The sequence below is a fragment of the Notamacropus eugenii genome, chromosome 1 (genome assembly GCF_028372415.1).
Source record: "Notamacropus eugenii isolate mMacEug1 chromosome 1, mMacEug1.pri_v2, whole genome shotgun sequence".
NCBI lineage: Eukaryota > Metazoa > Chordata > Mammalia > Diprotodontia > Macropodidae > Notamacropus > Notamacropus eugenii.
Window position 1 is genome coordinate 199,440,445 of NC_092872.1, and position 14,940 is coordinate 199,455,384.

General features: G+C 39.4%; 1 protein-coding gene across 3 annotated transcripts in view; it reads left to right on the forward strand.

The window, feature by feature from the left end:
• GRK5 (G protein-coupled receptor kinase 5) overlaps positions 1-14,940 on the forward strand; it is a 300,122-nt gene that overhangs the window by 195,320 nt on the left and 89,862 nt on the right. For all 3 annotated transcript variants that reach the window (XM_072623961.1, XM_072623963.1, XM_072623968.1), the window contains one exon: positions 8,165-8,277. In XM_072623961.1, the coding sequence (XP_072480062.1) occupies positions 8,165-8,277 (113 nt within the window). The remainder of the gene's footprint in view (positions 1-8,164; positions 8,278-14,940) is intronic.

A 14,940-nucleotide genomic window follows, 5' to 3' on the forward strand; every position in this document is an offset into this window, starting at 1 on the left:
TGAGTATGTAGAACTTTGATTTATATATCTCCTTGGAGTTAGGAGATCAAGATTGGTTTGAATCTTCTACCAGCTGTAGGAGTCCTTGAGCCAATTACTTCTTTCTGAGTCTGTATTTCCACCTGTAAAATTTTCACAGGATTGAACTAGAAGTTAGTCTTCTAAGGTCTTGTCCAACTCTAATTTCCATGATTCTGTGATGATGAGACAGTTGATAATGCTGACTATGAATCTTTTTTAATAGCTTATTAAATAAAGCAGATTCTCTTTGGGCACATATTTGGCATGGGTTTTGTTGCAGTCATGTTACTGTAGAGTTACATGGGGGTTTAAAAAGAACTTCATTTCTCTTAAAATGTTAAGACTTTAAATAATTATTCTGACCTTTCTCCTTAATTAGTCAGTTTTCCTCCTCTTTAAAATGAGGAGGTGGTTTGGCATTATTCAGGAAAAGTTACCAAAATTATTTTTACCCTTTGATCCAGAGCTTCCTTTACTTATATATTTCAGGGAGTTCATTGGTATCAATAGGAGACCCATATGTACAAAATATTTAGAGCAACCTTATTTATGAAAGCAAAAAAGCTGGGAACAAAATACATACCAATAACTGCAGAACAGTTTAATAAATCATGCTTTATGCATGCAATGGAATATTACCACACCATAAGAAATGATGAATATGAGTAATTCAGAAAAACGTAGGGAGACTTACTGAAGAAATGCAGGGTGAAGAAAGCATAAACCAAAGTAGAGAAGCAATTAGACCAGGTAATTGTAATACCAACATTAGTACCATACTGTCAAGGTTAAAGGTCATGGGTACCCCTTTTACTTTAACAGTAGATAATTTGTTGGGGTGAGGAATGTATTTTTTAAGAGGGTTTGTTTTGGGATGTCTTCTGTCAAAAATTAGGAAATAAATAAAAAAGACGCAACTGAAAGGGGTGATCTCTAAGAACCCTGCCAGTTATAATGTTCTAATTCTTTAACTCTACTATGAATTCGTGAGGTTAAGCCATATTTCCAAACAGTGTTATATTCACAGCTGGTGTGGAATATGTTCTGCTGTTAGCTTGACTGGCCCCACCCCCCCCCAGAATCAGACTCTAAAGCCCTGAGCACTAGGTCTTTTTCTGGACAACTTGGGGTGATATGCTCTTGGCATTTTTTTCCAGTTTATTTTCTACTTTCCCCAATCTGGAGTGTTGCTGGGCAATCTCAAACTGACCCCCTTAATTGTATCAATATGCAGATGTGGAACTTTACTTTCTAAAGTCAGGAAATCCTAATTATCTCCCAAGAGGAAAATTGATGATGGAAACAATTTCCTGAAATCAATTTAGTAACATACATTTTTTTTCATATGAAACAGCCTCAGGTCTGCTAACTAAGATTGAGTTTCTTGTTATTTTCTTAATTTCTTGTTCTTTAAATAAAGCAATAGAAATTTTTGGAGTTATGTTTAAAAATTGGCAGAGAACACATTTTCTTTGACATATATTTGTTCTTTATTAACAAATTTTCAGTATAGTAGAAATGGCACTGGCCTCAGGATGGAGACATGTTCTAGTCAATGCAATTTAATTCAGGTGTGCAAGGCATTATGCTATGTTAAGTTCTGTGGTTTACTGGCTGTCACCCAGAGACAAGTCACTTGGGGACAAGTCCCTTTACCTCCCTAGGCCTCAGTTTACTCTTTTGTCAAATAAGGAGGATACCTTGATTTCCCAAGTCCCCTCCAGCTTCCACATGCTTCAAGTCTACATATCTAAAAGTGACTGATACTTGTTGGGTAGATGCTGTAATATAAATATGCATTACTCCGGTGTAATAATAATGGTTGACATTTTCAAGGCGTTTCATGGTTTTGCAAAGTGTTTACCTCTCAGCAACCCCTTGAGTAAGTAAAGAAATCATTATTGTGAGGTGGCTAGTAAGTCAGTAAGGTGGATGAAGAGCCGGTGTTGGAGTCAGTAAGACCTGAGTGCAAATCCAGCCTTGGACTAATTGTGTCACCCAAGGCAAGTCATTAAGTGAAAGCCTCAATTTCCTCATTTGTAAAATGGAGATAATACTAGTACCTATCTCCCAGGGTTGTTGTGAGGATAAAAATGAGACAATATTTGCAAAGCTCTTTACAGGCATTCAAGTGTTATGTCAATGCTAGCTATTAATAGTATCCCCATTTTGCAGATGAGGAAAGGGCAGTGACTTGCCTATGGTGATATTGGAGCCAGTGTAGGACTCCATGATTCCTTGACCCCCAACTCTAGTACTACCTATTTAAATCTCAGGAACCTGTAAAGGGGGAAGGAAGAAGCACTTTTCAGGGGGAGGGGAAAAGAGAGGAAGGAAGGGAGGGAGAGAGGGAGAGAGAGACAGAGATAGAGAGAAGGGAGAAGGAAGTTTCCTTTATGCCCTACCTGCCATGAAAACCTCCTGCTTTGCCAAAACCATTATTGTAGATACTTAATAAATGTTGTTTGAAGACGATGACGTATAAGCAGATAGTGGGGAGAGGGGTAGGGAGCCATCTGTTTATTCCATTTATTCATATGTCTAACCCTGATCATGGGACACCTATATGTGCACAGATATATGTAGGACACAGAAACATGTATAAACCCACCTTAAAAGTATGTGTGTGTGTGTATGTGTGTGTGTGTGTGTGTGTGTGTATGTACACGCATATCAAGTAAATGTTCTTTCAGTGAAACAGACAAATCTAGACCCTGTTATACCATCCTGAATGAGCTGCTAGCACCGACCCTGACCCAGCTCCAGTTCTGGTATGTTCTGCCTTCCCTACTGTGCCAAAACAAGTACACAGACTTCAGCTCTGGAGATCCCTTTTCCCTCCTTGGATATACTGGAAAGCCTTTTCTCCACTTTAGAAGAAGACCTGAGATTCAGTATAGTTTGACTTCCCAGAGTGCCTTGAGGTTGGCTTCATTTCCCTGCAGATGCTCACAGTGTCTGTAGGCCTCGACTCACAGCCCCTTCTGCTAGGCCTCAATCAACCCCTTGACACTTCTCGTTTAACAGCATTTCAGAGGAGCTGAGATCTTCTCACTTGATTTTCTTTCATTTTGTATGTTTTAGGCCCTAAAGATGGGTCCATTTATCTTTATTTGGGGCAAAGAAAAGAGTGCTAATTGGTGATTATCCATCACTGTATTTATTATATGGCCTTGATTGAAGGATTTTGCTCCATGGGAATGTTCCCACAGTTTGGAGATGGATGTAATTGTGGCACTGACAGCTTGCGTAGGCCTCACATGTCTGTTTACGGTATTATGTGTTTAGAACAGACTTGTTTCCATACTGACAGCAACCGCCATATGGTAGGAAGAGGGTCTGTCAGAAGAACCCTTAAGGAAACACAATATGGCACATGGAATTTCATATTTGTTTTTAGGACCTGGGAGAGAGGAGGAATTTCTTTTTCAAATCACATAAACTACACTGATTTCTCCCCTTTCCCCTTTAATTTGATGAAAGTGAAGTTTGACACAAAATAATTCATTTTGGTTCCCTTGTTAGGAACAGGAAAAGTCAAATGATTGCCAAAGGATCCAGGTTTTTTCTCCTTGTGATGTGTTCTTGTCCTGAATGCTCATGCTTCTGTTTGAAGGATATATGATTTAATTACCATTCACAAGCATTGATATGTCAGGCACTTTACTAGGCCCTAAGGATACAAAGCTAAGACAAAACAACCTTTGTTCTTATATAGTTTACATTCTGCCATGGAGAGACAACATGTACCCATGTAAATATAAACAAAATTTATACTAAGTAAATGCAGAGTTATTGGGGGTGGGTGGAAAGTGTGATCATCTGGGAGAGCGTGGTCAGGAAAGGATCCATGTAATATATGTGTTCACTTGGGCTGAGACTTGAAGGGAATTAGGAATTCCAAGAGATAGAAGGAAGGGAGGGCACGTTCTAAACATGGAGGATAGCCTAGGCAAAGAAAGAGACAGGAGATGGAACGTTGTCTGCTGGATAAAGGCAGTTTGGCTGGAATGTAGAGTGCTTGAAGAGAAAGTAATTTGAATTTAGTCTAGAAAGAGAGATCGTGAAGGGTTTTAAATGCTAAACAGAAAGATATTCTATTTTATCCTAGAGACAACAGGGAATCAAAGAAGCTTTTTGAGCAACGGAGTCATGTGGTTAGACATGTGCTTTAAGAATAGTGGTTTGGGAGGGCAGAGCCAAGATGGCAGGATAAAGGTAGGGACTTACCTAAGTTCTTTAAGATTCCCCTTCAAACAGCTTTAAAATAATGCTTAAATTGAATTCTGGAGCAGCAGAAACCACAAAGGTTGCGGGTGAAACCATCTTCCAGCTCAAGACAATTTAGGAGGTTGGCAGAAAAGTTGTCTTACAGGGGTGGTCGTCAGTCCTGGAGCACAGTGCAGGACGTTGGGAGAGGATACATTAGTGGCAGTTGTGACTTCCTGAGCTCTTGGCCCACAAACAGTAGGGGACTTGGACAGCTGGTCAGAAGGAGATTACAGGGGACCCTTTGTTGACACAGGGCTGAGGACTTGTTGCATACAGTTCCAAGGAGGAGAGGAACACTAGCCCTTTCAGCTGCAGGAGAGCAGAGGCCGTAGTCATGATTCCAGAGTAGAGAGTCTATGGTCCTCATGAGGGGAGAGAGTAGGGAGCAAGGGCCCTAGTCTTAGGTCTAAGGCAGAAGGGAGGACTGACACTTGTGACTACAGGAGAGCAGAAGCTCAAGTCACAATTCTAGGGTCATAAGGAGTGAAAGCACTTCTGTCCAAAGGGGAACAGGAGTTCTGGTCATAGTTCCAAGATGAAAAAGAGCGCTTATGGTTCCCTCAGAGACCAGAGCGCAAGTCAGGAGAGTTGTACTGACCATGTCTGTTCTTATGTCATACCACCTTGCAAGAACTAAAAACTTACAGACCCCCAGAACTAGCTCTCAAAATAGCTACACTAAAAACCTAAAACTTGGAATAATGCCCCTCCACCCTGGGAGCAGAGTCCAACTTTGACATAAAGTTAATAGGTTGGAAAAGTGAGCAAACAAAAAATACCTGACCATAAAAAAGTTACTACAGTGACAGGGAAGATCAAAACACAAAATCAGAAAAAGATAACAGTATCAAAACAGCTATATCCCAAATCTCAAAGAAAACTGTGAATTGGTCATAGGCCCAAAAAAATTCCTGGAGGCACTCAAAAGGGGTTTTTTAAAAAGTCAGATAAGAGAAGTAGAGGAAATAATGGGAAAAGAAATGAGAGTGATGTAAGAAAATTATGAAAAAGTCAACAGATTGATAAAGGAGGCACAAAAAAATACTGAAAATAGCGCCTTAGAAAGCAGAATAGGCCAAATGGGAAAAGAGGTACAAATATGTGCTGAAGAAAAAAAACACTTTAAAAAGTAGAATTGGACAAATGGATAAGGAGTTACAAAAGCTCATTGAAGAAAATAATTCCTTAAAAGTTAGAATTCAGCAAGTGGAAGCTAATGACTCCATGAGACCTCAAGAAACAACAAAACAAAACCAAACAAATGGGGAAAAAAAAGAAAAATGTGAAATATCTCATTGGAAAAACAACTGATCTGGAAACTAGAGCAAGGAGAAATAAGAAGGAAAGTGGATAATCAAGGATGACTTAAATTTTGAAACTGGATGGCTAGAAGAATGATGGTACCCTCAACAGAAAAAAGGAAAGTTAGGAAGAAGTTTGGGGTGAAAGATAATGAGTTCAGTTTTCTCTGTGACACCTACAAGACCTGTAGCTGGAATCAGGAAATAGATAAGAGCTGGATGTATAGATCTGGTATTTATCTGCATAAAGACTATTGAAGCCATGGGAGCTTACAAAATCATCAAAAATAGAGAAATGAAGATGAACTAGTAGTAGGCTATATATTTAACTATAGCAGCATTTTAAATATGAGTGTGTGTGTGTGTGTGTGTGTGTGCGTGTGTGTGTATCCACACCATGGATATCAGAAAGGGGCATTGAATATATTACTGATAATCTGATAGGGATACCTATTTGTATATTTTTATTGCAAAAATGATTGATCATAAAATAAAATAGGAAGAAAGTTTAGTAACTAAAGGGAGAAAAAGCCCAGGCAGACTTAAATAATGGCAGGAAAGGAAAAGAACATTGAACTTGAATTCAGGAGAACTAGACTGAGAGTCAGCTCTGTTGTGTGACTTTGGGAAATTCACTTTTACTTTTCTGGACCTTAGTTTCCTTATCTGTCAAATGAGAGGTTTGGACTAGGATCACACTCTGGTAGTCTTTCCTAACACCTTATGTAAGCATTATATGTTTTAAGGTCCTCTCCAGCTCTAATGGTTCAGGATAGGTCAGTTAGTCAATCAACTAGCATTTTTTAAGCACCTATTATATGCTGGGCATTGTGCTGAGTGCTGGGAATACAAAGTAAGGCCAAAATAAAATCCCCAAAATAGTCTTGCTTTTAAGGAGTTCACAGTCTGGGTGAAACAACATTCAAATCATCATGTACAAACAAGCTATATGTAGGATAAATTGGGATTAGTCTCAGAGGGAAGGCCCTAAGAGTAAGAAGGAATGGAAAAGGCTTCTTGCAGAAAGTGGAAATCTACACGAATCAGAAAGTCTAAATAATGAGTGAGAGCATTCCAAACAGGGAGCACCTAGTGAAAATTCTTGTAGTTGTTACATGGAGTATCCTATATGAAGAAGAGGAAAGAGTCCAGTGTCATTGTATTGCAGAATACATGGAGGGGAATGAAGAAAGGTCTTTCCAAACAGCTATGTTAGCTGATGCCTATAAAAAGAGAAAATGACTCAATTCTGTAAAAACAACTTCAATTTGGTGTTCAGACACTGAACATTTTGTTTTGCTCGACATAGTTGACAAATCCATTCTATTGGAAATATATAACCAGGACATGAAAGAAAAATATTTTCTATACTTCCTTCAGAACTCTCTTTAAAATGTCATTTGTAGACACTGTGTTTTGTCAACATTGCTGGCATTTTTGGTATAAGTTACAAAATCCTATGCGTGAAAGTAAGTCCTGTAATTCACTTGTCAGAAATTGACCTGACTTTTCATATTCTTATTCTGTTTTGATCTCATCTCATTGCACTTTCACTATGGAGATTATCCTGTCTTCCTTCTATTTCCTTTCTAATCTTTTCTTCACGTTGTTGTTCAAGCAGTCTTCTTAATTTATCTCTTTAATCCAGGTGTTTCTCTATTCAAAAACTTTCCTGATTTTTTTTGGCTCCTTTTTGCCCAATGAATAAAAAATATCAGTTTCAGATCTTGACATTCAAGGTCCCCCACAGTCTGGTCCCAAATTACCTTTCCAGCTTAATTCATAGCATTTACTTTTACCTACTCTGTGTTCCAATCAAACTGAACCACTGTCTCTACCCTATTTTCATCTGGTCCTCTGCTACTCTCTGTGGCTACAGTAGAATTGCCCTCCCCCTTTCTGCCCATTAAAGTCATCTTATTTTAAGGTACTACTTTCTCTACGAAGCCTTCCATAACTCTTTCTCACTGGCTCACTGGCGCCTTCCCCCGCTCCCCTCCCCCCATACACACACACATTGAAAGTAATCTCTCTGCTTTTCTCCTAGCACTCAGCCTGGACCTCTCCCTTGCATTTCTCATACCCTCTCTTGTAGCCTAGCAAGAATGCCATTTCCCTCCCATTAGAGTATTAGCTCCTTGAGAGCAAGTTCTATGTCATATCTACTTCTGTATCCATAGTGTCTAGCATAGTACCTTGTTAATAGAGGTGATTAATAAATGTTTAATTTCAACTGAATTAAATGATTCTGTCACACAAGGATTTAATGGCAGCTGATTCTTCTAACATGCAGTTTTTATATTAGCTACATGATCTTGGGCAAGTCAGTTCTCCATCTAGGAGCTCTATTTTCTCATCTGTGAAATAAGCTACTTGAGTAAGCAGCCCTGAAGCCTCTGGCTCTAAATCCCATGATCCCATAAAATTCTTTCTGTTCCAGATGATTATCAAGGGCTGAAAGAACAAGGACTGAGTTGGTTGTAGTGCTAAGATCCAACGATCTCAAAAACACACCATAATGCAAATATGCCCCTTCTCACCATATGTATCTTTTTTTTTATTATCTCTAGACAGAGATTACTTCAGTCTGTGCGACAAACAGCCAATTGGAAGGCTTCTTTTCCGGCAGTTCTGTGAAACTCAGCATGAGCTGGAGTGCTGTATTAGGTTCCTTGACTCTGTGGTAAGTCAATGCTGTTGATATTTCTGAGGCTTTAGCCCTTGGTGATAAACATGTTAAAATAACAACATAATCTTCTAAGTTCAAAAGGACGAAGAATAAATCATTTTTTTGAAAGAAGTCCTTAGTTCTAGCTTAGCTATTTTTAGTTTGGTGAAAAGAATCTTGGGTTGCTGGTTCAAAGGCTTTGGTAGTAGTTCTAGGACTACTAATAAACTAGGGTGAGCATAGGAAAGTTACACCCTTGCTCTGTGCTGCAGTCTTCTTATCTTTAAAGTGACTGGGTTGGACTAACCACTGAATGATTTGTAAGGTCTCCCTAGTTCTTACATTATGTGAATCTTCTCCTCAACATGGTAGTTGGGATTCTGGGTTTGCCTCACAGAGTCTTGGAATGGGAAGATCCCACAGAGACCATTTAAACCAACTGTATATGAAGCAAGAATCCTTTTGATAACTTGATTGATCAACTTTTGGTAACTATACTATTTATCTAGCTTCTTCTGCTTGAAGGTCTCTTAGTGAGGGAGAGCCTACTGCCTTTCAAAGCCAAAAATTCAGTTGTTGGATAGTATAATCATTAGAAAGATTTTTCTTTCTATCTAGTTGAAATTTCCTTCTTATTAATTTAATAAAAATAATAATATAGTGCTTTAAGTTTTTAAAATACTATATATATTTACAAATATCTCATTTGATCCTCAGGATCCTTTGAGGTAGGCAGTTATTACCCAAATTTACAGATGAAGAAAGTGAGGCTGTAAAAAATCAAGTAATTTGCTCATGATTACACAGCCAGTAAGTTCCTGAGACAGAATTAGAATTCAGGTCTTCCCAACTCCAAGTCCAGCATTCCATCCGCTGTGCCACCAAGCCGCATCCCATTTTTTTCTCTCTGGTCCTAATTCTCCTTTCTCAGAGCCAAACAGCATAAATTTAACCCTTCCTCTACAAACACTTGAAGACAGCTTCCATTCATCCTACATTTTCTTTCTTCAAGCTAAAGATCACCATTTTTCTTCCACTGGATCTTGTGTGGCACTATCTCCATCACCCTCATCTGGATAGATTCATAGTTTGTCATCCTTCCTAAAATCTAACTTCCAGAATTGGGCACAATGCTCCAGATGTGTTCTGAAAGGGAAGAAAACAGTGGCTCTATTGCCCAGCTCATTCTGACACTATATCTTATCATGCAGATGAGATCCCCAGTGGGTTTTCCTGTTGGTTACCATACTGCCCAACTGAGTTACCAAGGTTCAATAGAAAACCTTTTTTCACATGAAAAGCTCTTCTCCCCCCACCACTCCTCCTACTTCTCCAAAGGAAGGAATCACCAGCAGGGACTGCCTGATGCTAATGCTCTGATTGATTTTTTTGCTTTTTCCATTTAAGCAAGACAAGGCTACTGTCTTGTGAACTGCTGTCAGTTTTCACATTTGGAATATCCTCAAGATCAAAAGAACTGGAGAATTCTTCACGTGGAGTATTGGGATTCTTAGTTTGCCTGGTTGTAGGAAATGATATATCTTTTTTGAACTTGCCCATTTTGATATGGTTCCAGATAGGTATGTCTTATCTCTGTGTTCCTAGCTCAGGAATCTAGTCTTTTGTCTTTCTGTGGACAACAGGAAAGAATCAGAGGACTTTACTACCCGTGCTAGATTACTATTACCAGGGATGTTGCTGCTGCGATCTTACTGAAAACTAGGCTAGGTGGCTTCTGTTTAAGGCACCTGTATATCTCCTCTGGCAGCTAGATTCTTCAGTGGTTAGACTGCCAGGCTGGAGTCAGTAAGTCCTGAGTTCAAATCCAGCCTGAGGCACTTTCTAACTATTTGACCCTGGGAAAATCACTTACCCTCTGTCTGCCTTAGTTTCCTTGACTGTAAAATGGAGATCATAATAGCACGTACCTCCCATCATTGTGAGGATCAAATATGATTAGATTTGTAAAACATTTAGCATAGTGCCTGGCACATAGTAGGCACTTAATCAATTCCTGTTCTTTTCACCCTCCCTGTACTCTGAAAGCAAGATAACTAGAGGAGACAGCAGTCCTATGAGGAGTCTTTGCACTGACCCCACTCAGATCACAAATTATAGACATGAGGAAGAAGTTGGTTTCAAAATACCCTTCGACTGAAAGGTAATTAAAAGGATCTTGGATTCATCCCCCTTTTTTATTGTGGTCATAGAAAGAAAAGACCACTTAACTGTCTCTTATTGGATTGGAGAAAAGAAACCCAATATTTTACTTTTTAAGCCCTCTTTCTTAAGAGGAGGAGGCAGTATAGAGACCCATAGAGGGGGACTATCTGAATGAGAGTAGTACGGATATGAAATAAGCTTGAGGAATTTTCCAGTGACATGCTTTATTCGGCCCACTGAGAAAATTTATGAGGTTAAAAAAAAAATCTAATGATGCCCATTTTCATTTGTCCTACAAACCAACCCTTTCTTTGGTACTACACCAACAACATTTGAAAATGTGGGACAGGGCTTATTTTTCATCAGGGACTTACTAAGTAATTTTTACACATGCAAGGTATCGAATGGAAAGGTGACTCGAGCTAAGGCCAACTCTGTCCCTTTGGCACTTTGTACCCTACCTCCCATCGACTATTGGCATCTTTTTCTTGTCCTCCTCATCTGTACCTTGCGTCAGATCCATTACAATGCCTCTTTTGCACATGAAGAATTTATTAAGTTTCCCAGTGGTGGCACAATTTCTCATTTGAAGAATTTTTTTTCCAATGGGAAATGAGGAGTGAATGGGTGGGGGAAAGGGTCTCCCCAGCATGAGCAGATGCCAGAACTGTTCCTGGCAGAACAAGTATAATTCACACAGTCACTACCTCCCCATGAAACTTCCATGATGTCTGCCTTTTTAAAAAGAAGTTGTCCTCTTTGGATTCTGACGTAGTCCCTGGTAAGGGAAACTTTCCTTGGCTTTCTTAATGACTGCATTTCTCCAGTCAAGTAGAGTACTGTGGTTTTGTTTTTAAAAGGAGGGCTTGGGTAATTTTATGGCCACTCATACTGTTTCTAAGTCATTAAGCAGACTACTTGAGTAATCAGAGCCTAAGCATGAGAACATGAGGGACTCTGAAGACATTTTCGTTGCTTTCCCACCTAGGGATAAGGTGTTACACAGTATGTTACTTTGGAATTATGGTAAGGTAGGGACAGATAAGAAATGGCATACTAAGTTTTCCTTTATGGTATAACAGAAGGTCTGCATGGGACTATATTTCTATTTGATGAAAGAAGTTCCAAATGGATATATTTTTGCCAGTATCTCTTTGGTGATTCTTTTGGGAATTCACAAATCTAATGGAGAACCTCTGGAATAAATGTGGGGCCACAAGACCCTGACAGGAAATTCTGGACCACTGCCTTCCTTGATTTATTCCTCACTCTCCCCGCCTATATGGGCAACTCTCTGATAGTAGACACCTTTCAGGGTAGACAATGACTTATAAACTGCCTCCCGGTTAGATTCAATGATGTCAAGCCTATAGGCTTATCTCCATTTATCCATTTCCCTGGAATGTTGTATTATTAGAAACAACAATTGGGTTGTTGGCCTGAGCATAGGAAGGTCTTGTCTTGAGTAAAACTTTCATTACAACAGCAGTGCTACCTTTTCTCTGTGAATTTATGAAAAACACCCAGTTTGTCTTTACTGAATTGTCACCATTTCATTTCAGTCTCAGTTCTTGCTTGAGAAGGAGCTGAACTGTCACTGCTGGGATGCCAGATCATGGCCAGAGCTATCTCAAAAATATCTCTTCTCAAAATAGTTGTGGGGTTAGAAAATGAGACAAAATGACCTATGTTTATGTTGGTCTCTGGGAGAACAACCTGAGGAAGAATTGATGCTAGAAGGAGTCGTGAATCCTAAGGGAATACAATAGCCCAGTTCAAAGGGTGGGTGATCTGAAGGGGTGTAAACAGGATGAGAAAGAAGGGACATGAGTCCCTCTTAGAAATGACTCCCTTCTTACTGCCTTGGCATGACCCCTTTCCCTTTTTAAGAGTTTTCACCTATCTGAGACTAGAAATTGTAATTCTGTTCGAAGATTGGAATGGGATGGAAGTCATAGAGCTAGAAGTGACTTTAGAGATCACAAAGTTCAGTCCTTTCATTTTATCCTTGAGGAAACTGAAGTCTGAACAGTTTGCTTAAGGTGACACTATTGATGTGAAAACAAGATCCTCCAGCTCCTGGTTCAATACATTTTCTGCTCTATTCACCTCTGATGCCCACTACCAGTGTGACACTGGGCAAATCGCATAACTTCCTTGGGCTTCAGTTTCCTCAATGATAATATGAAAGGGATCTGGGGTAGGTGACCAGTAGAGTTCCTTCCAACTCTCTATCTATGATTCTATGAACTTATGTCTATTTTACAGATGAGAAAACAGGAAGGGAACCAGAATTTATTAAGCATCTACTATGGTGCTAAGTGCCTTATAAACATTATCCTCACAACAGCTCTGTTCTATTATTATATTCAATTTGTAGTTCAGGAAACTGAGACAGAGATTAAGTGACTTGCTCAGGCTCATATAACTAGTAAGTGTATGAGGTTGGATTTGAACTCAGGTCTTCCTGACTTCAGGTCCAATGCTTTATCCATTATACCACTTAGCTGCCAAGTTGAGTAAGTCATCTAATTTGGTCTCTGGCACATAGCTGGTATGTGGGGTTTAAACCCAAATCTTCCGGTTGAATTCTCTTTGTACTATGGCTAATTATTTCAAAATTTTCATCCTCTCATCTACCCCATTACAACAACCAGATACTACAAACACGTGTGAGTCAGGCCCTCTTTCCTTAGATCTGAACCTTCTCTGGGCATGTACCAGGTGCCTCCTAGCATGCCAAGAAGACACTTATGGGTATTTGAAAGCTGAAGTACTGCTTCACTAAACAGCTTGGGGATAACATTTGGATATTTTAAGTACATTATAGATTTGAACATCATAGATTTTTCATAAAACTTTCTCCAAGAATCTTAGATCTAAAAGAGAAATTACAGATGACCATTTCATTTTTCAGAATAGAAAAACAGCAGCAGCGATTTACCCAGTGTCACACAGTTACATCATCCACTCTTCCACTTCATAGATGAAGACCCTAAGGACTCCTGTCTCTGGTTCAATTTTCACTGCCCACTTGGTTCAGCAAAAATAACACTGGATTTGGCATCTGATGACCGGGACTCTAGTCTTTGTTATTTACCATTCCTGCCAAGTCACTTTACCTCTTTGAGTCTTAGTTTCCTCCTGCTTAGGAGACTCGACTTGATGAACTATAAAGTCCTTCCCTCCCCTAAATCTGTAAGCCTCCCTCTGAAGATGTCTGGCTATAGAAGGAAGCCACAGCCAGTGTTGATGAAAACTTGGGTTCTTCTAAATAAAGGGATAGTAATGAGCAGAATCTATGGACTGAAGAGTCTCCACTGAGTGGGAGCTTAGGAAAAGCTAACTGGCTTGATGATTACAAAAGTCAGAGACCAAGACACCTCATTACATGATTGACTTCATCTTCCTGTCAGGGTATGAAGAAGTCTCCTAGTGAAGGAGGTGACATAAAAAGTTAGTCAAAGGCCAAGAAACATTCCACCCAGTGTCCTCTGCCGTTTCAGTCATCAACATGGTGGGTGAGACTTGGCAGGTAATTGTTTTTTACCAACTTAGGACATTTGCATTTGCTAAAATCTTTAAGAGATTTTTTTTTTAATGGAGAAACATCTTATATGGTGCTGCTGTACAATGACAATATTTGTTTAGAGTCGGTTGAGAGAGAGCTTGAGAATGAAATATTAGGTTTATGAAGGATGTTGGCTCTAGTATACACGTCTAGTCACACAGCCTGCTCCATGGAGACATTACACAGAAATTTGTCTTTGACAGCTGTGTATACATAAATAATTTGAAAAGGCTCTTTCCCCCTCTCTAGCTCTTTGGGATTTCACTTCTTATCTCAGAATAGCATCACCTCCTGCCCCCTCCTCCCTTCCCACCCCAAGGCTATTCTTGGGTTGACTATATGTTGTAAAAGGGCAAGATAAGAGAACAGTTTTAAGATACCCCATTTCATTCACAGCTTCATTTTCAAGTGGAAAAGTGGAGGTGGGGGGTGGGGAGGGGATAGACAAAGAAGGAGAAGAAAAATTCCCAACTAGCTATCCCCAGGTAATTAATTAGTGGTGCTTCTTGCTATTGTGGAGTTATTTCTATGCCTGTCTTATTCTCCCTATTAGACTATAAGTTCCCTGAGGGCATCTTTGTATCTCCATTCCTTACACGAGATCTTGAATATATTAGTAGTAATCAAAGAAATGAGGTGGCCCATTGGATAAAGCAGTGGACCTGGAGTCAGGAATACCAGAATTCAAATTCTACCTCAGACATTTATTAGCTGTGCGACCTTGGGTAAGTCATTTAACACGGGACTACCTCAGTTTTAAATGTAAAAATGGGGATAATAGCCCCTAGGGCTGTTGTGAGGATAAACTAAGAGAATGTTTGTGAGGCTCTTTGCAAACCTTAAAGGACTATATGAATGTTCACTATTGTTATTATTATAACAACAGCACTTTGAGATTTAAAAAACCTTTCTGCATAACCACTCTGTGAGGTAGATTGTGCAAG